Source organism: Pholcus phalangioides, unplaced genomic scaffold, assembly GCF_987345545.1.
Source record: "Pholcus phalangioides strain wild (caught in Gottingen) unplaced genomic scaffold, Ppha-v1.0 ptg000009l_1, whole genome shotgun sequence".
NCBI classification, from domain to species: domain Eukaryota; kingdom Metazoa; phylum Arthropoda; class Arachnida; order Araneae; family Pholcidae; genus Pholcus; species Pholcus phalangioides.
This window is the reverse complement of record NW_028301602.1, coordinates 22,195,221-22,218,540: the sequence shown is the minus strand read 5'-3', so window position 1 is coordinate 22,218,540 and position 23,320 is coordinate 22,195,221. Positions and strand designations below refer to the sequence as shown.

Genomic DNA, 23,320 nt, shown 5'->3' with positions numbered 1-23,320 from the left:
GCTTCTTGCATGTAATTTGTTGTCGTGGCTTGTTGCCATAATTTTTTTATGGGCAGTGTGTCTCATCATAATTATTGGGTTTTTATTGCTCTTATTGTGGGTGGCTTTATTTTTTATATAGTTTAGATATATATTGGACAACCATATTTTTTAGCATCTTTTTATAGACACTTCGTTGGGCATTTTGCCTGTTGTGGCCTATATATTTGTATAAAAGAGTTTTGGATTTTTGTGAATAAAACTCTTTGAAATAAATTGAATCGTCAGGTTTAAGAAGGTAATAAGTCCAAAAATCAAATTTTTCAAAAATGAAAAAAGAAAAAAAGTATAAGTGTATAAGTTTTCACTCAATAATTATCAATTTCGAAGTATTATATCTGCCTTTAAGGATTGGTTTTTTTTTCTTACCACTCACGTGAAACGTGAAAAGTGAAGCTTTGAGATAATTTAGTGTAAAAAAAGAGAGTAATTTTGCCATTTTTGATCTTTATTTTCTTCTTAAAACCTGATGATTCAATTAATAAAACAATTTTCACAAACAAACTTCGGCATCAGAAGGTAATCAATCGCCTTAACATCAGTTGTGAAAAAACTTTAAAATCAACTATCTAATAACTTAAAAACAAAACATACATCAAAGTTCATCCAAAACTCACGAAAGTTTTTCGTCAATCTTTAAAAATACATTAAAAAATAAATTCTTTTCTCCAAGTCGATTCCAAAAAACAAAAATATGTTTCTCATATAGAACACCGTTGCTATTTACAGCAGAAAATTTTTTTAATTCAAAAATTGGAAAGAAAATAAATTTTTTTTTTACGGACTTACTCTGAATTCGAAACAAACTTAACACATTCGAAGTCAAAGGAAAGGAAATTATTTCGTAAAACATATTTTCCACAGCGAAATCTACAAAAAAAACCGTTTATGACCAACACGACGTTAAATATGCGATTTCTAAATCATAAATTCGAGGGTTTCTTACAAGAAAAAAAAAAATTGGTAGTGTAAAAAAAAATCTTGTAACTGGGTTATAATATATCGACGAGATTTCCGAATATTCAAACTTGATGCTTTTCAAGCGTTAAGAGTGTTTCACGCGAGAGAAAAAAAAAAAAAATCGCCAACTCTCCCGAAGCTTCATATTTTATCAAATATTCTCCGGGAAAACTTTAAGCGAAAGTGGAAATAGTTTGATTTATCATACGACGTATATATCTAGATATATACACATGCAAGCATATATAGAAACGCTCTCACAAGAAGAGTAAGGTAAGGTACCATATAGATGGATATTTTAGAAAATATATTTTTCTACTTCTCAACTGTGTGGAAGTATAACATTTTCGAATATATATATATATTTTTGGGGCGATTCTCACCTAGCAGGTAATCTGTTTTGGTTGGATCTACGGCATCGAAATCTTTTTTCCTACGGACGTATCGGTGTCGGATATTTCTGGATTTCTTCTCTTTTATCCAATCCTCTATTAGATTCCGACCGTCTTCTCGCAGTCCCATATCGTTCGGGAAATTCGACTGGAGTCTTTTCTTCGGTAAGAAATGGCCTCTTCCTCCGCCGAGTATTACCTGTTGGAATCCGAATACATACAAAACAAATAAACTCGACGAATGTCACGCCACATGATTTTTATCATCTTCTATTGGATAATGTTTTTTGTTTCCCAACACAAATCCGGCTTTATAACACACAGCAATATTCTGATACAATGATGGCATGTAAGTTAAATGCAGCATTAACGGTTGGCCTGACACTGTTTATCTTATCGTTTCTGTATTGGTACTGAGATCAACCGGAATAGATCTATCAGATTTTTGACTCAATGGTATGATAAAGCGGTACATCCAGCTAAAACCTTCATCCATTCTACTGTTACTTTGATTATAACCCCATTTCACCATATTACTTTCTCCTATCTTAATATACCCTGTTACGACCTATATCGTCCGTAGGATTCCCACTTTCAATACGTAAATTTTTTATATGGTTTTCATAATCGCCACCATATAAATGATTTCATGTTTGTTTGGACGTATCATTTGCATACATCAGAGAACGTTTTCTTCTTTTCCAGGCAACGTAGAGTCGTACAATTAGTGTGTATCATGTTCTCATCGTTTTATTTAGCTGAGGATTTATTTAGCTGAGACGTTACATTTTTAAGCTTTCTGAAATTCGACTCCCAATGATTTCAGCGATAGGAGAATTTAAGACTAGCGTTTGGAGGTTCTTAAAAGTCTGCTCTGGATGGGGAAATAAACCAAGCCGAATTTCAATTGCTTATGAATTTCAATTCGAATTCAAATGCCAAGCTTCATTCATTATTGTTACTTTTCATTGTGATTTATTCATTTGCGATGTTGCTTTCGAATGACTACATTTAAAAGCTTGAATATTGCTGCAGTGATTGATAATTGAGATAGTAATCAGTGAGAAATACGTGAAATGTATTTCTATGAGTTTCCAGATAACAACAGGAAACACTTATTAGTATTTTTTTCTCACTGTGTTATGTTATGAAGCTTTTTAATTTGCCAAGAAACTGGCGGAAAATATATTTTGTAAAAGAACCTGATGCTCTTGTGTGGACAGAAGCTAACAGTTTTTAGCTCCCTCGACATTTTTAGGTACAGCTATCTTTCGCTTTACGCAATCATTTGGTTCCGCAAAATAATCGCGTAAGATGAAATCGCTTAAAGTGAGTTGAATTTAACATGAGTAAGATAGGGGATAGGGGTTTTCTTAAAAAACCCCTAAGATAAAAAGCAAACACAATTTCTAGCAGCAAAATAATATTTTTGTGTGTGTGTGTGTGAATGAATTGAATCCGAACTTTTAAATACTATTTACTACTCTCTCTCTCTGTCTGTCTGTCTGTCTGTCTTCAGAACCATTGATTGATTCCGGTGTGAATGTTAATGTTTTCTTTCCTGAAGAGAACATTTTATGATAACTGTGGCTGTAACGTGTTTTCAATGTATCAGCCGAGATTCAGGTGACAATCAGCATTCTTTGCCTCCTCATGAAGATCTCAGATTGCCAGAGAATTCTGAAAATCCCTTGCAAATGCCACTACTACTAAACCACACATGCACCTCGTCTATATTCCTCCACGGAGCTGTTAACAAATTTGTACATGTTGGAATGTACGCGTCCGTGTTGTGAAACTCCCGTGAAGTTTATTTTGTGTAATGCTTGTTATGTGTAGTGATGCCATCAATTTTCCTATACGTCTTGTTTCATTAGGATCTCTTCTTTGGTTAAAATCCTGATAGAATTTTCAACGTTATTAAAAGATGCTGATTGGTGAGATGTGGCGAATTGGATTTGAGCGTTTGTGAAACATTTATCTCACCTAAATCATAAAATCCAATGGATTTTAACTACGTCATTATTTTTTTCATGTGGAATTTGAAAGCCCTATTTAAAGATTAACATCAAATTCTCGGTCAAATTTCGCCGGTTATTTATAAAAAACAACTTTCTAAAATTCGCGTTACAGCGAAATCAAGTAAAGTAAGACCGCGCAAAGTGAGAGATACGCGCACCGTGCATTTCTTGGCTTATTCGCTTTGGTGTTTGCGTTTTTAGCAAAGTATTGCGTTATGAAATATAAATGATATATTAGATTGCATTTTAGCGGATATATGTACGCTGGTGCGGCGTTTATATAAAGCTCAAAAATACATTTTGACATTTTTTGGACATTGTGGGTACTGGTTTAGAGAAATTTGATCCACTCATTTTTTTTACTATTTTTCACAACATTTTTTTCCCATCATTGTATTTATTGCTGTCGTGATTAGATTTATTTCTATCCATATTTAGATTTTTATTAGCTCAAAAGTTCAACATTCATTTTAAATTCAATTGGATTCTTATCAATTCAGTTTTTTTCTATGTTTGTTTTATGCTTAGGGGGCCATTCAAGTATTACGTAAGCAGTTTTTCAGTCATTTTTGACCCCCTCCACCCCTGTCAGCAAAAGTCAGCAAAACAATGACCCCCCTCCTCCCCTGTCAGCAAAATTTCGTCAGCAGCTTAGAATATTTCATATCTTAAAAAAGGGGTGGTTAAGGATGACGTAAGCAACCTTCCCCCTCCCCTCTCCCTCCTTGTCATCAAAAGTCAGCAAATCAGAAACTCCTCCCCCCTCGGTGCTGACGTAATACTTGAATGGCCCCTTAAAGGTAGCAAAGAGTTAAACATAGCAAGGCCGGTCTCTTGGATGGGAGTAGGTGTGGGAAAATCAGGTGTAGACAGGAAAGAAGTAATATATTTTACACATGGGGGACCATGTTCGAAACAAAAATTGAGAAACCGTGCTCACGTTCATATTCCTTCCGGGATCATCTTCGACTAGTTGCCGTGCGATGTCTTTGCAGATATTCCTCTCATCGGGGTTCATCTTGTCGTCACTCTCCCAGTATCTGCTGGCCGAATGACCGTACATCGCTGCAGGAGTTGCATGCGTCACTCTAGTCGTAGTGACAAGTCCAGTCGATTTCCCTACAATTAGACATTTCGTAAGGAATGGCACGCGATGTCTTTGAAATGATTGTGTATGATAATTTTAATCTGGAGTACCTTCCGCTTGAGCCCAGTCAGCAAGAGATGGTATCCTAGACTGGAAGCTGCTTCTGCAATTGTTGTATTGTGCTCCGTCATCCAGGCCGACCGTCTCGAATCTTCCCTTGACGCCGCAGAGTAGAGCCGTAGCGCAAGCCCCCGAATCACCAACCTGGCTGTCTGTGTTATACGTCTACATATTTCGATGAAAGGTGCATGTGAATATACAGAATATAACTTTCACAGAAGTTCATTTCAAGCACTCATTAGACATATTCTATTAATTGAGACTCATTTAGACATATTCTATTAATTGAGACTCATTTAGACATATTCTACTAATTGAGACTAATTTAGACATATTCTATTAATTGAGACTCATTTAGACATATTCTATTAATTGGGACTCACTTATATATTCTATTAATTGGGACTCACTTATATATTCTATTAATTGAGACTCATTTAGACATATTCTATTAATTGAGACTCATTTAGACATATTCTATTAATTGGGACTCACTTATATATTCTATTAATTGAGACTCATTTAGACATATTCTATTAATTGAGACTCATTTAGACATATTCTATTAATTGATGGATGCCATAAAACTTACTTTCGCCAGGGCTACATGCTGAAACTTGTCGAAAGCCAATTCGTTCTCTTCACCGGTTTTGCCTTTCTTCTGTCCACCGAATATTCTGGCAGTGGTGACAGTGGTGATACCCATTCCATCACCGATGAACAGGATCAGATTTTTAGCGATGTCGTAGACGCGGTCATCCCTCAAATTTCTCATCAGCTGATCTTTAGCTTGTTTGTACCAGAACCAGCGATCTAAAAAGAAGATGGAAAACACATTTCATGTTGTCATTTGCCGATATTTTACCCATTGTGCATGCAAGAGGGTAGTTTGACTCATACCGACACCTTTCAGATTTTAAAATAAATAAATAAATATCGGGAGTGGGGAACCTCATTTATATATACTTACTTTCCAAAATACCCTCATTCCACATTTATAATTTCTCATTTAATGTCTGAGGAGCTTCAGCATAAGAAGATTTGTCAGTTTTGCTGGAGCATCGAGTATAGCTCCTCGTAACAGTATCTTTAAACCATTCTCTAACAGTCTGCTTCCCTTTGCCACCAGTGATTAATTGCTGATCGCAGAAGCTGTCGTACATAGCGGCAAACAAGGCATTAACTTGAGCCTATACTTCGTAAGGGCTACACAGATGCAATGAATAAAAGCACTTTTTTCCTTATCAATTTTAAGACCCATTTAGCCTTGGGCTTTTTAGGCAGGACTGAGCTGAGACATTTTGCTGCCCAGTGAGAAAACAATTTTGCGGTTTTCCACAATATTTTAATGCATGACCTCTATAAGAGGCAAAGTGACAAGGCTCTATCCTAGAGGCTCGAAATCTCATATATATATATTTTTTTGCCCTATAGATTTAGCGCCCTTCTTCAAGCCCGAGATAGGAATGTGATCTGTCTGATACCCGGGTCTATTGCGTCTGATCTATATGTTGATAAGGCTTATCTATAAATTGATAAAATTGTAAGATGCATTTTTTTAAGCAGTCAATTAAAATCAAAATGCAATATCATGTATTCAATGTTCTGTAATCTGAATTTTTTATGGCCTGATGGGGCCGCATTCTCCTTAATTGCTTAAATTTGGTTCTGCTTGTTTGTTTCATGAATAAAACTTTGCTTCAGGACAAGAAAATACTGCTATTTATAAAATAATAATATTTTTTAAAAGTTGAGCTCAGCTGATGACAGTATTCGGTAGTAACGGTCTACAAAAATCACAATACAAGTGAGAAGTTGACGAGAGGTTTGCCACCTAAACAAAAATAAACTTTTAGTGATCGTCGTTTTAGAGAGTCTCATAAAGAAGTTGACTGGAGTTTTTCGTAAATCCTATGAGTCACCACTGCTCCGTGGAAATCCTTCAATGGGGTCTTAATGAAGGCTAAATCTGTTTTAGAGTTGGGAGAGGGGCAATACTTTCCGAGTTGCTGAAATGTGTACAAATCAAAATTAGTGACGTACAGAATGTCCCATAAATTCGTGAATAAAGAGAAAATTCGAGCGGTTTGTAAAAACTCATTTTCACGAAAGGGGATTTTTTTTGGTACAGGAAGAAAAAACAGTTCGATAATTTGTCGGTAGACGGCACTAGAATTTTTTCCGGTAGGAGTGATTGGTCTTGAACATATGTTCTATCTGTTTTGTGTTCGAAACGCTCGTAAAGCTTCATCCGGCCGGCGATTCGTGGCTCAGGTAAAACAATTTTTTAAATAATGCTCTAATATCAACATCACAATAGAAACTTTATATAAGCCGTAACAGGAAAACTCTGAAAAATGAGCTGCTAATCATACATCCTGCATCTTATAAGATTCTGATTTGCTTTCTTACAGCTAAAAAAATTTGAAACTAATTTTTCCCCTTCGTGAGAATAACGTTTTCGCAAACCACATTCAAACATGCCAATTACTTCAGCACTTATGAAATTTTTTAAATATATTTACGAATTTATGGGACACCCTGTACCTACGCGTTTGAGGGAGGAACGATCTGATTTGATTGAGGCTGTCCTGTTTTCCAGAACAACGCACCATATTTCGACACACATTTAACCATCTCGACACTGAGACATTACAACATCCATTTACAATCGGAGCTTTGAAAAATCACAGAATTTTACAGATTAGATCATTTTTGTCACCTGTAAATACTCTCCACACATCTTGTATAATTCCAACAAAATTATCAATGACAGATCAGTACCAGTAATTACGAATATAAAAAAAAGTCATAATTATAAAAATTTTTGTATCTTTATAAACAACCTCCAAGACGATCATTTAATCAATAAATTACATCGCAAATACTAAAAAAAAACCAGAAAACAAGATATCAAGGCAACTAATTAAACATTATCTCTATGAAACAAACCAAGTCAAAATACCGAAAAAACATTTTTTTTCTATGATCAATGATCAAGGCTGTATGTATATATCGGCATAATTTATCCTGGAAAAATTTTCCAAGAGATCGTTAATCAAAAATTTTCTGTTTAAGACGCAGTCGTAAGAATTATTAGAGAAATATTATTCTCTATATATACTTCTAATGTTCTTTTTTCCTCTTGCTCTGTCTTATATTTTGTTTTCTTTCTTCGCAATGAAGAGCATCAATTATCTTTCGTCATATGTGTGTGTATGAGCTGAGAGTATATATATTAAGAAAAAATTGTTTCAAACTATTATTTTAAAGCCGAACTGGTTGTGATATATGATTATGCCCGAGTCATGAGGTCGGTATTTAATCATTCCCATAGCGGAGAGGCTTTTGAAACAAAAGGGGAGAAAAAAAATCATGAAAATAATAATGACAAAAAAGAGGTATAAGGCATTGCCAAGCCGGAAAGAGGAATTTGTCACGACAATAATGACAGGGGAACGTCTTAATTACTCGGTCAGGAAAGGTCGATACAGATCGGCAGATGGTGATGTGTGGGCATGAGATAGGTGCCTCGTTGCTAATTTAACGTGTCAAGATACTCTTCGTTTTTGGATGTACGTCCAGAATTGCCCACTTCCGTCAGAACAGAGCATGTTTTTAAACAGATGATTATCTTTAGCCACGAAAACCAACGTTTCCTCATAAGTATCACTTTTTGAGATACCGACATTGCTTTACATCGCTGATTCTACACAATTAGAAGTGACTAGTATTTCTACGGAAAATAAGAGAATTTGAAAAAAAATATATATATATATATATATTTTTTCTTATTTAAGAATTTTTATTTATTAAAATTATAATATATTATTATTAATTATTATTTAAATTACAATATAATTTTCTTAATAGTTCGTGAATTTCAATGTCAAAAGTGAAAAGTGAACGAGCCAGAAATGCGGTAATTCTGCCGCACGGGGAAAGAAGCTAGTATATATATATGATGAGCATATGACCTGTATTTCACGGGACACCCGTGATTTTTCTCTCAACTTTCTTATATATATAAAATGTTTCGTTTTTACCCTTATTTTCAACAAGGCTTTACAATTCGTCATCTGAATTTTTGTAATAAAGGATTGAGATTATTTCGAAGACTTATAAATCAATGTCTTTATTAGCTGTAATTGGCAACTTTACTAGCCATTGGAATTTTTTTTCACTTGCTGCTTGTCTTTGAGATTTTTTTTCTTCAGATAATGATAGAAAAGTTGTCAAATGCTGCTTAACTTACCTTCGACAACTTTCGGCTGTATCTGGCAACTTCACTTGCTTTTGAAATTTGACAAAGATTGAAAGCGACATCTTTCATTGCCTCTCGCAATTTTTCAGCTTAAACTGGTAATCTCACTTGCCTTGGACAAATTGTTTGGTTGAAATTTGCATCTTGACGCGTTTTAAATTTTTTTTTAGCTTAAATCGGCAACTTTTTATTTGCCCTTGACATATTTTTAGCTGAGATTTGCACTTTTACTTCCCTTTTAATATTTTTTAGCTTAAATTAAAACTTTTGAACTTTTCAAATTTTCAACCACTAACAAAAAAAAAATGTGTCAACACATTCTGAGTATGATAAAATAGCATGAAATAAATATAATCGTGTGTGTATAAACATTGAATAAAAATGAAAAAAAAACAACTGTTTTGTTCATTAAATTAGGTCAAATATTTGAGACACAAATATACAACTTATTTGATTTACATACACATTTATTTAGTTCTTTTAAATTTTAAATAAGATTGAGCCAAATTTTACTTTATTTTAAATAAAGCTCTGCTCAATTATACTGACGTGTCGTGCAATTTCATTATGGGCCGAAGGTGTTATCAAACATCTTTTTCTTAATGTTTGAAAATTTGCAAAACATTAGGTATCGGAGGTATGTAAAGATCGCGTAAACATAGCATATACAATAGAAAATGTCTATACCGAATGTGAAATAAATCATTGGTTAAGTATACTCAATCTATATCCAAGTGCATAGTTTTTGAGGCTTTTAGACAATGTAAGGTAGGATATTCAAGGTGCGTACCCTTTAGATGTGATTTCCTCTGCCATTGGAAATACGGTACAGTATTCAAGCTTCAGAAGCAGTCTTTTATGGTATAATTCTCAGCTAATTCATGATAATCTTTTACATGATCGTGATCCTCATGATTTATTTCAATGCTGTTTTCTTACGAGGAAAGACGTTTTTTTTCAAACAAAAAAATAGGAGATTCTTTCGCGTACAATGTAATCCCCCTCCCCCTACACACGTCACAACATGTGATTTATTATTTTCTATCACCGTGAAAATGCACTAACGGAACTCAGCTGATGGCGTGAATGCGAGCCGATCTGCCCGTTAAAAAGTCTCACCGCAGAGAGCAACAGGCCTCTACAACGTCACAATTATTCATTCATTACACTTCATTCGCTTTGAATTGAGAAAAACTGATAGTTTAAAAAAAATGATTGCAAATAGCAGCACTATGCACACATAACAAGCATTACACAGAAACAAACTTCACGGAAAGTCACTATACATACAACCATATTCAAACATGTACCAATTCGTTAGAAGTTCCGCAGAGGAATATTAACGAGGTGCATGCCTGGTTTAGTAGTAGTAGTTACAGCTGATGACCGAACACTGTCGTTTCTCTGACAGAGGCATATAATCGCAGATTACAGCGTATAATACGCGGATTGCACTTGTAAAAAAAACACACACACACACCATTGATATTTCTTGGTGCGGATTATACACCACTGCGTGTTATATATGCAGTGGTTTGAAACTGAAACCACCAACGTTTTCTGCATTTGATTCTACTTATACAAGGCGGTTGCATAATTCCCCTTGCCGCATTTTACTGTCCAACCGTGATCCTAGAGGTACACTTCCTATTGGAAAAATTATCCAAATAACGTGTAGAACACATATATATCATTCATGTTGAATGGGGTTGTATATTTATTAAAATATAAAAATTAAATTTTTATACGGATGCTCAATTACTCCTAAAAACCCAATTAGAATTGTCCTGCCTCTTCTCTGAGGCTAACAAAAATAATTCCACGTTATTAGGTGCAATATTCGCACACACATTTGAATTTAAAAATTGGAGGAAAGAACAGCACAAATTAGGGAAAGAAGCGTTGTCCATTAGTTTATGCTGTTTTTCCCACCATTTCCCCTCCGATTTTGAATTCAAATATCTCTGCAAATATTGCACTTGGAAGCATGGTTTTTTTAGCTTTAGGAGAGACAGAGCAGCAACTTTCTAATTGGGTTTCTGAGGAGAGTGTCCGTATGAAAAGGTAAATTATATATTTTAAAAAATATACAATCCCTTACACAACAGTTCTGAACGTTATTTGGATAATTTTTCTAATTGGAAATGTGCCTGTAGGATCAACGGTTTGTCAGTAAAATGCGGCAAGAGGGATTACGGAATAACCCTGTATATACAAAAATCATTTAACAGCACGTCGTGTGCTTTTCCGTTTTGTTTTTTTAAATTTCACTTCTTCGTCCTGCCTGAAAAGGTTGAACAATTACTTTTCATAATTTTGTCCGAGAGAGGTAAGAAGTATCTGTCACAGTGAGCGATGAAAAAAATTATGTGTTATGATTGCACAATAAAACATTCCAAATCAAGTAAAGAATATCTTAGATAATTATATTTGTGTACACTCCCCTGAAAATGAATATTTTGAAGCCACTATAACTTTGTTAACATGTTTCCAAAAACTTAGTAATTTTTCATCTTTAATGTATCGATATGGATTTTTTTGCAAATGGCCTTTCGGAAAAGTTCTATGTTTCAGCACACGGAAGTTGTTAAAAATTGGTTAATTTTTTTTTTTTGTGTGTACACGACCTCTGAAAAAATTATGACATTTTAAGAAATATCATGTAATTTGAAAATTTTTTGTAAGAAGAAGCACTCCTCTACAGTCAACGGTTGTAAAGATAGTCGTGTGGGCAAACAACTTGAATTACCCTGTTTATACAATTTGTATGAGTCTGGAACCAAATTATTCTACAGTACACTGCAAAAATTATTTAAAATCATAAAATGTTTTATTCATGAGAATTTTAATCAAAAATGTAAATTATGCTTTACATATATGGCGTAATATTAAATTTCTCAATTTCTATGCGATAAATTGCAGCTCCTGTATCTACAATATTTGTTGATTATATTAATGAATTTCCAAGAAAATTACCGAGGAAACGTATAATTTCCGAGGAAACCGCGGAGCAACGGTTGAGAACCGCTGGTATATGCTAAGGTAAATGTGATAAATCGATTAATATGCGTATAATCGTTTATTATGCATACTTACACAATCGCCTTGGTAAGTTAGGTAAATTTATCACTTTTACCGGTGATTATGCATAAGAACCGAGTGTCGTTTATGAATTTGATAAATACATGAAATTCATCGCGTTTATTTGTGATTATGCATAATATTCAATGTAATTGGTGAATTCGATAAATGTGGAAAAAAACTCCATCATTTGATAATTTTCATCGCACCACCATGGCCCCCACATCCTGGAGCAGGACCCATAGGCTGGGATCTTTTGCGGGCCCCCCGACCAGACTTTCATGGGGCCTCTTTATGATGAATTTATAGCGTGAAAAGCAAAAAAATTGTCCCGGGTCCCAGAGCTGGAGCCTTGTGAGCCCACCTCTTGTGGGGGCCATGCGCACCACGGTCATTTTCTGCACACGAGGGGCTAATTCAACCGAGACCTACAATTTATTGCCAATTCCGAACGGCAGACGGCTTTTTTATATTCACCGAGATGTTGGTGCACTAATCCATCGATGTGCTAATCCATCCCTGCCGTAACAATCCCGAGAAAACTCCAAATGAGTCTAGTATGCGTGATGAATATAATTGGACCCCGATATAATGATAAAAAAAATTCACGATCTTACCCTGATATAATGATACGATACATGTATGAATTATCGCGCACAGTATATATACATATATATCATATAGTACGATTGATCATGTTTACCTACGACGCGACGCTTGGATATTACGCATAATCGCCGGTATAAAAGCGATTAATTTAGAAGAAATTCATCAAAGTTACCAAAAAAATGCTCGGCAATTATACATAATTACTGGATATTATATATAAAAACCGGATTTATTATCACATTTCCCATAACACATATACTACAAACGATAACGAATAATAATAACGAAATCGAATTTTTTCCTTCTTAGAAATTCGTAGAACGCTGTGTGTCGACAATTCTCTTTTTCCCGGAGTAAAAATTCTACATAAAAACGAATAACAAAAAGAAAAATTACAAAAAAAACTAACTCTCGGAACGCATTAACCTTTAAAAGATAAACGCTCAGTTTATTCCAATCTAATAAAAACGAGGAGATAAAAATTACCTAATGTTCATTACATTTTCCTCCATCATTATAACCACCATCTTCATTTTTTTTCTTTAATTTTTCCATTATTTCTTTTCCCAAGCATATGATTCGGCAAATTATGTTCGAGATTCTGCAAACAATGTTATTTTTATTCGAATATAATTTTTTTGTTTCTTCGCAAATTATTTTTATCATCCATCTTTACGAGGCAAAGAAACGGAATCCATAGGCACACGAAGTTGGAGATTATTAAAAGGGAGTTGAGAAAAGACCGTAATATGAAAGGATAATTATAATCTTCGTGATTAATTAAACAAGACGACATTAGAATGGTCCTAAGTCAAAGGGGGATTTATACTTTGAACGACAACATGAAGGAATTAATTTATTCCCAGATTTAATATGTACATGAATGTGCAAGAAGCCATAAGCACGATGGGACTTGTCTCTCTCATTAGCCAATTGCCGATGTACAGAGACAAAGAGAGAGAGAGAGAGAAGTGATTAATAAAATAGTCATGAATAATGATAATAATTATGATGAAAGGAATTTTGATGATTTCCCAAAGATTTATTTCGATCGTTGAACGGCTTTTTTGTAGGTTAGTGTAAGTGTGCGTCTCTGATTGAAGTATTTATGCTGATACATATTTATTAGTTTTCGTACGTGTCCCGGGCATTAACTAAATGAATAAAAGGATTATTAACTGTATTTAATATTCGATACGGTTTTTAGTTTTTGTTCTTATTAAGAGAATCCTTCAGATCTTACTATTTTTACATTTTTTTTTTCCACGGTAATTTCGGGAGTTGGAAATACGTCATTCGTGCAGATACGGTTATTACTAAAACATTATAAGAGGACAGAATTGTAACGTGGATTTTTTAGAACGAAGGTGCCAAAAATTTAGGAGAGTGAGATCGCCATTCTATTTGTTTGAAAACGGGTCGCGAGTCATTCAGTTAAGTGATCTAGGGTAGAGCTGAAGGTGATCTGAATATGTATCGCAGGCCGTTTGAGTGCTCTGTCGATGTGCCGCAAGCGGTTCGAGTCTTTTTTGGATAAAGCCGATAGAGCCTGGGCCTTGTTGGGTTTGAAAGAAAGAAAATAAAATTCATTTGAGTGCTCCGGAACTGTGACGTGGGTCACTCACGTGATTTTTAAATACGCTTGATCAGTTGAGTGGCCTGGGAATATACTTCAGGCTGCTTGAGTGGTCTGGAACTGTGTCGTGAGTCATCCAAACGATTTGTAAATATGTCGTTGGTCATTTAAGTGGTCTGAAGATCGACGTCGAGCCGTTTGATCGATCCGGAAATGTGCCGTTGGTCGCTTCAGGGCTCTAAAACTGCGCCGCCGGCCACTCAAGGGTTCTGGAACTGTGCCGCACGTTACTCAAGTGATTTGTAAATATGCTGCGGATCAAAGTGACGTGCATGCTGTGTTTTTCGAATTGAACGGGGGAGTGATCGCTCCTTCCTCTGTAACCACCTATGAACTGCAACGTGGGTCACTTATGTGGACTGAAAATGTGCCGCGAGGCACTTAAGGGTTCTGGAACTGTGCAGTGGGTCATTCAAGTGATTTGCAACTATGCTGCGGGTTACGTAAGTGACGTGCTATGCAAATAATACATATTTTTCCATTGAACGGGGGAAGCTATCACCCCACCCCTCCTGGCCCTGCATCCGCTTATGAACTACACCGCAGGTCGCTTGAGTGTTCTGTTTATGTGCAACTCAGTGCATTTCTACAAAATCAGGTTCGAGGTCAGGAGCCACAACAGATAACTTCGAGGGCCACATGTGGCCCGCAGCATATTTGATCTAAAAGAACGCAGCATTAAGAGCATTAAAATCTGAAAATTTATAAAATCGAACGGATTACATGTTTAAAACGATTGGCACCAAATGAAGGTCATGGGCATTTTTAAATGGAAAAGCGAATAATTAGAAATTTTTCAAAAATTGGGGAGCTTCTCCACAGGAAACATAGATACGCAAGTAGAATTACCTGCAAGAAGCAGCTGCTGATCGATAGAATTGAAATTTTTTATTAGTGGAATTTTCAGAAGCTCTTGTAAATTGGGGGAGTTTAGCATTATAGGTTGAATAATTTCCATCCAAAAGGTAGGATGACAGATCTAGCAGCTCCTATGCACGAAATGATTGAATTAATTTCGTCAATTGAAAAGGAAAACCGAACTCATGAAATTAATTTCGAGAAATCCAATTTAAGTTCGTGAACAGTTTAGAAATTCATAAAAAATTGAAGGAATATTGGTACAATTGAATGTGGTTTGTTAAATAGTTATTCTCATTAACGGGTTTTTTTAAAGAAAAAAAAAGCTCAAATTTTGGTCCATAGTGGGTGCTGCACGTAAGAATGCCACAACTTTGGACCTGAACCTTTTTAAACTCTTCTGCGTCTGAAACGTTCGTGAAGCTTCAGCTGCCGACACGTGCGCCTGAGGTAACGCTACGTCACTAATAGTGCTCTATCCACCAATTTCAAACATCACAATGAAAACCTTATGGAAGCGTCAAGGACAGGGAAAATTTCAGAAATGAGCTGTTTTACACCCTGCATTTTATAGGGTTCTGATTTGCATATTTCCAGTGATTTGCTTTCATGCATCACCCTCTATTGACGAAAAGATGACTTTTAATTTTTTTTCTATAAAAAAAAAAATCTCCATTCGTGAGAATAACTTTTTTTACGAACCTCATTCAAATATACCAATATATAAAAAAATTTGTTAAATTTTTAATGAACTTTTGAAGAAGTCTAATTTTTCTCTCCCCACAATACCTAAAATTCTTACTTTTCATTGGGAAATTTAGCGCTCTCTAATGGCTCAATAGAGAACAAAAAAAAATTAAATGTACCTTTTGAAGACAATTCGAATACTTGAGGACCAGTACCTACTCTCAAATGTGTTTTTACTTCATCTTACCTCAGCAGCATATTTTTCATCAATTATAAATGCTCCGTTCAATGAAAATATTATGTGCGTAGTGGTTGATGCGTATTAACGGTGGACGTGTGAAGCGTAATATTCGATAAAGTGGGAGTTAAAATTATCATACAAGGATGACGTCATTCTCCGCTACCATATACGAAGGCTTTAACAACTGGATGTTGCGAAGATATATTTTGGAAAGAGAGAAAATTCAACTGCCCCTGCGGGGAATCAAACCCACGCCCTTTCACTCTCCGGGTGAACGCCCTAGACCACTAGACCACAGAGGCACCCAGTCTCTCAATCTTTCCTTGGAGCTCGTGTACACTGAAAGGGACCGTACATGGACGGCCGGACCAGACTCAGAAGGTTTTAACAACTGGATGTTGCGAAGATATATTTGTTGTGAGCTTGGCCTGAGTCTAGCCGGCCGTCCATGTACGGTCCCTTTCAGTGTACACGAGCTCCAAGCAAAGATTGTGAGATTTGGCTCCTCGGTAGTCTAGTGGTCTAGGGCATTCACCCGGAAAGTGAAAGGACGTGGGCTCGCTTCCCCGCAGGGGCAGTTGGATTTTTTTCTCTTTCCAAAATATATCTTCCCAACATCCAGTTGTTAAAACCTTCGTATAAAATTATCATATTAAGCAGGGAACTTTAATATTATCCTCTATGGGATAAATTTTGGTGCTGCGAGAAAGAATTTGGAGAAGTTTATCAGTTTATTCGTTTCTAATTACGTGGGGCCGACTGTACTTATTTCCGTATTCTTTTGATTCGGTTTTCCACAATCCAGCTTTAAATTTTCTATATTAAAGTATTTTAATCGAACTTAGTTTGGGGCATTGAGGTTTTTCAATAATAAACTCCTGGATTGGTACAAAAAGTATAGTAGACTTTGTAAAAAGTTTTTAAATCTAAATTTGGAAGATAAGGACATTGTGAACTGAGTACGGAGGTTTTTGTCAATTAGGGAGCCTTCTGACTTCTTGCATAGTTTTGTAGACTGAAAATAATAACTTATGGGGTGAAATGAGTCTGTTTCAACCTTAGCTTGAAAATATACAAAAATAATAAAACTTTGAACGAAAGAAATTGAAAACATTAACAGACGTTCTTATAACTGCAAACAAATATTTTCTTATGATATTGGTCCATTCCATACTTAGCGAAAGTGGTAACAATACCCTAATGATAGCATTATCTGTGATTCTAATAAGTGGCGTCAACTGTTTTGATAATCTGAATGAAAAAAAAGAAATCATTCATTCAATTACGAAACACATCAAAAATGGAAACGAACTGAAACCAGCCCTGTGTCTGAAATAAGAACTGTCGAGTTTTTCAAAAAAATTGGATTTCACTCTTATACACCGAAAACCCTTTGGAACAACACGTGATGCATCCCATTATGGAACACACGCACGTACAAATCGCAATTGGATCTCAGAGATGATAGTGACAATATCCTTCAGCTTTACAGACAAAAGCACCGAAAAACACGAAATCCTCAGACTAAAAGTATTTTCGTGGAGTAAGGATAAAAAAAAAACATAAAAAAAACATGATTCTTTTCTGTAGTCGGCGGAACACATCACCATGTTTACCGGGACATTCTGGAAACAAAAGAGACCTTGTGTGTACTCTTTTTTTTTTTTTGTAATACATTACGTATTTCTGTGTGTGTGTGTGTACGTGTCACATGTATTTTGTTTGCCGCTCCAGGACGCATTTCTCCTCCTCCTCCACTTCGGTGAAGAGAAGTGTGGTTGGTGACAGTACTGAAATATTTCGGATTGTCTACGACCTTATACAAAAAAAAAAGTACCCTTTTTTCCCGAGATGAAGAAAGCTATTTCGCACTTCCATCTTCTACCTTCGTACTGTATATACATACACATTCAGTGAAATCTCTTCGGACTATGGTAGTATTCCCACTCCGTTCGGTGCGAGAATTCTCACTAGTATATATGTATTATATATATATTTTTTTTCGATGGGCTCCCATCGAATACCGAATCCATTTCCATTGGAGAAATCGGAGAGTTGGCGGAAAATGCGATCTCTATTTTTTTTTCTTCTGTGTGTCGATATCGGGAATAAGGAGAAAAATAAAGAGTAAAATATTCTCCTTTCTTTCCTCGAAGAAAGATCCCTTTTCTGTTCGCAATAGCGTAAATATTATGTTCAAGAAAATAGCAGAGTGAGATAGAGATTTTTTTGTTGTTGTTGTTTTATGGAGGAACAAAGGAATGATTACTGTTTTTAAGGTTTGTTTTTGTTTGTATTTTTTCTGAGGTTTATATTTTGCCTTTTTTTTGCATTATCTGCATATTTCGTCAAGCTATAATTTTTTACTATTTTTACTTAATTTTGATTTTTAAACATTTTAATTGATAATATATTGACGAAAAACATTGTTAGGTATCCACAAAGATGCGTATCACAAGATTTACACGTCAATTAAACTTTAATAAATTTATATAAATTATGTATATCCTCCTAATTGTTTTGAGCAGTGTACATTTAATGAGTATTCCTATGCTATATTGGAAAACGAATTCTAGACTGTATTAAATATTTTCTTTTGAGAGCTTTCTAATTTCCTATCCATTGTTTGATTGAGTTAATTCTGTTTCCCGTGTATCAGTTATGTACCCGGAACTTTTTTCAACGAAATTGAATTAATTCATTTATTTGCTTTATTTATTTCGAGAATATGAAAATATGTATTTTTTTTAGAAAAATCGGATACATTTTATGTAAAATTCTCTCAGGAGTCGTAAGTGACCGGTTTAGTAAGGGAGCTCGTCTCAAAGCGTGAATTGATGGATACGTCTTAAACAATCCCTTGAACATAAATGGGTTAAAATTTTTGTTCATTTATTTTTTATTTTGTTGTCAATATCGAGAAAAAAAAATTAACTTCTATATCATTTTTTTTCCTCAGAGAAAGATTCCTTTTCTGTTCGGAATAACATAAATATTATGTTCAAGAAAATAGCAGAATGAGATAGACATTTTTTCGTTGCTGTTTGCGGAGGAACAAAGGAATGATTACTGCTTTTTGTATTTGTATTTGTATAGTTTTTTTTTTGTATTATCTGCATATTGTGCTGAATTATAATTTTTTGGTAAATAAGAAATTTTATGCTATATTAGAAAAAAATATTAATATTCTGAACGTGCGTTGGATATTTTCATTCCAGAGTTTTCCGATTTTCTATCTATATTAGATTTGGAGTGATGCTGTTTCTCGTGTATTAAAGAGTGGTTTTTTTCGGATACGATAGTAATTTCCTAAATTTGGCTTTCTGAGATTATGCAATTTATTTGATAAGGATGATGAGAAACTCGCGCGATAGTTTACTATCAATATAATTGCTTTAGTTTATTTGAAAGATTTGTCCACCAAATCAGAAATATTTCTGTTTTAATACGTGTAATAACAAGAAACAAATAATTTAATATTTATGTAATAATAATTAATTGAGATAGATAAATTTCATACGCATTTTCTGAAGATGACTAAATTCGTTTCCGTTGGAGAAATCGGGGATCGCAGTTGACGACAACTGTGATCCCCTATTTTTTTACATATGTCGATATTAAGAATAAGGAGCAAAATAAAGTGCAAAAATTTCTCCTTTTTCGTCGAAGAAAGATCCTTTTTGTGTTTGGAATAGCGTCAATATTATGTTCGGAATAGCGTCAATATTATGTTCAAGGAAATAGCAGAGCGAGACAGACATTTTTGTTTATGGATGGACAAAATAATGATTATTATTTTTTCGGTTTGCACATTGTTTTTTGCATTACCTACATAGTTTGCTAAATTATGATTTGTTACTAAATGAGAATTTTTAAGGTTTTTTGTGGAAACAAACAATATTCTGTACGTGTTGGATAGTTTATTTCGTTAACATTTCTAAATTTCGGTCGATTTCTGATGTGAAATGATACTTTGTATTGGTCTTGGTTTTTTTAGTTCATAATAGTGATTTGTGAAATCATTCTAAATAGAATTTGGCTTTTGGAAATTATGTAAGAAATTTGACAAGGTGATGAGATTCACGATAGCTTCCTGTCAATACGATGGCTTAGTTTTCTAGCTCATTTGAAAAGGTTTTTCCACTCTATATTTCCGTGAACGTGCTAATAATTAGAAATAAAGAGATTGGATCCGAACTTTTCTTCAATCTCTACTGCGTCTGAAACGTTCGTAAAGGTTCAGCTGGTGATTTGTGGTTAAGGTGAAACAACTTCACTAATTGTGCTTCATCTACCAATTTCAACAACACAATGAAAGCGCCAGTGAAAGAAAAATTCAGATATGAGCTGTTAATCATACATCCTACATTTTATGACACAGATTTGCGTATTCTAGCAGCAAATCACCACCCTCTATACACAAAATTTCGAATTAATTTTTTTTGTCTATAACAAGTTGTTGGTATATCTATCCTTGTTCCCAAGAATAATTCAATAATTTTTTCCAAACAACATTCAAATTCCTCCCATTTCTATGCATTTTTAAACTATTTACGAATTTATGGACACACTTCAAATAGAGGCTAACTCCATAAAAATTTCTACGCTGTGTCAGATAATACTGATTGCGCCCTCAAATGTATGCTGGCACTCGAATGTGTGTATGTTCCTCATTTGATATTTTAGAGCTGTTTAAATGTAAAATATTGCTTTTTTTTCAAAAAGAAAAATGACTGGCTGTCTCACGAAGTTTCACATGTAAATACATAAATATTTGGAGCATCCGCAAACTTTTAATTCATATAACTACCTGCATATACAGTATTGAAGGTACTACATTCACACTGAGATTTCTTGCGCATAATGTCTGGCGTCCAAGTAACCAGAGAAATCAATAATTTGTAAGGGCTATTTCAGAAAATAATTAATTCAACAGAACAGAATTTAATTTATTTCGTCGCTTCGAAGCCCAATGAGGCTGTCTGACGACTTACAAATTGTCTTAATGAGGCGTTGTGAAGAAGAAAGACAAGTTTGCACATGAGTGTGTGTTTGTGTAGAGTAAACAAAAATCAAGTTCAACGTCATGTCCAAAGTACAAATGTGGAGTATGCGCTCCGAAAGATCACAATTTGGAGAAAAATTTAAATATTCAAAGTTTAAAAAATCATTGGTAGACAAAAACCATATAATACGTACAACACATGTAAGATATAGTGGTAACACATACGGTTAAAAGAATGATACCAGTGTCAAAGTAAATAAAGTGGGATATAATAGGATGACATGCACACAGAACAATAGAAATGCACAATATAAATATATATTTTTTCCAATTTATCTTTGCTCCTATTTATTCATTTTTTTTTCTATTTTTAAAAATCCATTCTTTTTTTCCCCGTATTCTCTTTTTTTTTTTAAATTTTTCAAAACATTTATAACAAAAACAAAATAGAATACATAATTTTCTTTATAAGATTAGTAGTGTCCAGTCAGTGTGCAACACCCTTTTTGACCTACGGTATATTGTTCTCTGCACACAATGAGGGTCCTAATCCATTATCTCATTGAGATGGCCATATTCAGAGTTCTGTAGTTTGTCATAGTGGGTTGTAGATAGTTCCTTGATGAAGTACAGTACGGGTATGTACCCAGGTCTTTCTTGATGTTAGCTCCACATATAGATTTAGATGTCCTCACAAGAGACCTTACGATCTTGTTTTGCTGAGATTGTAGCTTTTGCATGTTGCTGTGACTTGCGTAGGCCCAGACCGGGACTGCGTATGTCATAATTGGTCGATAGATTTATATAGTATGACTTTATTCTTTAAAGAGAGATGAGCTTGAGGAAATGCCACTTTGGGCAGCATGCCTAGGGCTTGGGTGTTTTTGTTCCTGACATAGTCAATCTGCGGACCAAAAGTCATTGGCTGGTTCAGAATGCAGCCTAAGTATTTCACTTTTCTTACTGGTTCCACGGCCGACCCACCGATGTGGATGGGAACGTTTCCTGGGTCCTTTTTCTTGTGAACCAAATAAATTGGCACTTGCTGTGGTTCAGCTCAATAGCGTTGATGCCACATCAATTCTCAATGGCCTTGACGATTTCTTGAAGATTTTCAAGTCATTTATTGGATTTCCTATGATTGGTGAGTACGATATCATCGTGAGAAAAAAGTGCTATGATTCCTACCAGAGGTGCAGGAATGTCTTTAATATAAAGTAAATAAAGTAAAAAGAGCTGAGGGCCTAAACACACAGGATCCTTGTGGAACAGAGGCTCTCAATGGGTGCACGTTTGATAATGTTTTTCCATTTTTGACTGTGAAAGTTCTTCCTGAAGGATAGATATTTAAGAATAATATAAAACGCTCCGGGAAGCCCATGTCAATAAATTTGACTAGTAGTGTATCATGTTTAGTCTTGTCGAACTTATGTCAGGAAATGCTGCAAAGACGTAATCTTTGTAGTTAAACGAGCCAATTTTGAATTCTGTAACTCTGTGCAGTTGGGTTACACAGCAACGAGCCTACAAACAGTACAAATATTCAGTCATTACACTGCACTCATTTCACTTCTGAAATATAGATGGCAGCACTGAAAAAAACCATACACAACACTAGATACGCACTCAGACTGTTGGGTACACACACTTCTGGCGCAACTCACTAGGTAGTAAACTGCCTGTGGCGATAGACCTGAGTTGCACTCGGTTTGAAAGAAAGAAAGTTGGGTTACACAGGAATTCCCTCGGCGTAAGCCATGTTGCTCTGGTCGGATAATGTTATGTTGATTGAGAAAGTTATCAAGTTGAATTATATATGTACACGCTCGAATAATTTAGGGATGCTGGAGAGTAGGCTGATGGACCTAAAAAATTTTGCAATGAGAGGAGCAGATATTGGAAAATGACCGAAAAGCAAAAACCATAATTAGTGGTAAGGGGTTCCAATGGGTTGTGATAACCCATCAAACCCCCCCCCCCCCCTTCCCTTCATCATAACTCTGCCGATTCCTGTAGCAGTAGTGCGCATTGCAATAACGTTTAATAAACAATAATGTGGGTGAATACTTAGGTTCACTTAATGACCAAGGGGCTTCAATTCCGATTATTTTTTTAAAGAAAAATAGAACAGACACAGCCAACTGGCCCCAGCCAGTGGTAGATTCTCAAGGGCTATGTCTACAATATAATGTATTATAATTAAATGTGAGTAAATGCGATTCACATATGAATAAACGCGATTATATATGGATAAATGTATTTACACTTCTTACTTACACCAACCAGGATCATAGCAACAAATGCAGCTCAACCGAAAAAA

General features: G+C 35.0%; 1 protein-coding gene across 1 annotated transcript in view; it reads right to left on the bottom strand.

The window, feature by feature from the left end:
- The window catches only part of LOC149082531 (alkaline phosphatase-like), a 57,508-nt gene that overhangs the window by 10,209 nt on the left and 23,979 nt on the right, over nucleotides 1-23,320 (bottom strand). Inside the window, exons 2-5 of the mRNA XM_089235780.1 lie at nucleotides 5,212-5,432; nucleotides 4,610-4,784; nucleotides 4,353-4,531; nucleotides 1,383-1,590 (exon numbers count right to left, since the gene is read on the bottom strand). Coding sequence (XP_089091906.1) covers nucleotides 1,383-1,590; nucleotides 4,353-4,531; nucleotides 4,610-4,784; nucleotides 5,212-5,432 — 783 coding nt within the window. The remainder of the gene's footprint in view (nucleotides 1-1,382; nucleotides 1,591-4,352; nucleotides 4,532-4,609; nucleotides 4,785-5,211; nucleotides 5,433-23,320) is intronic.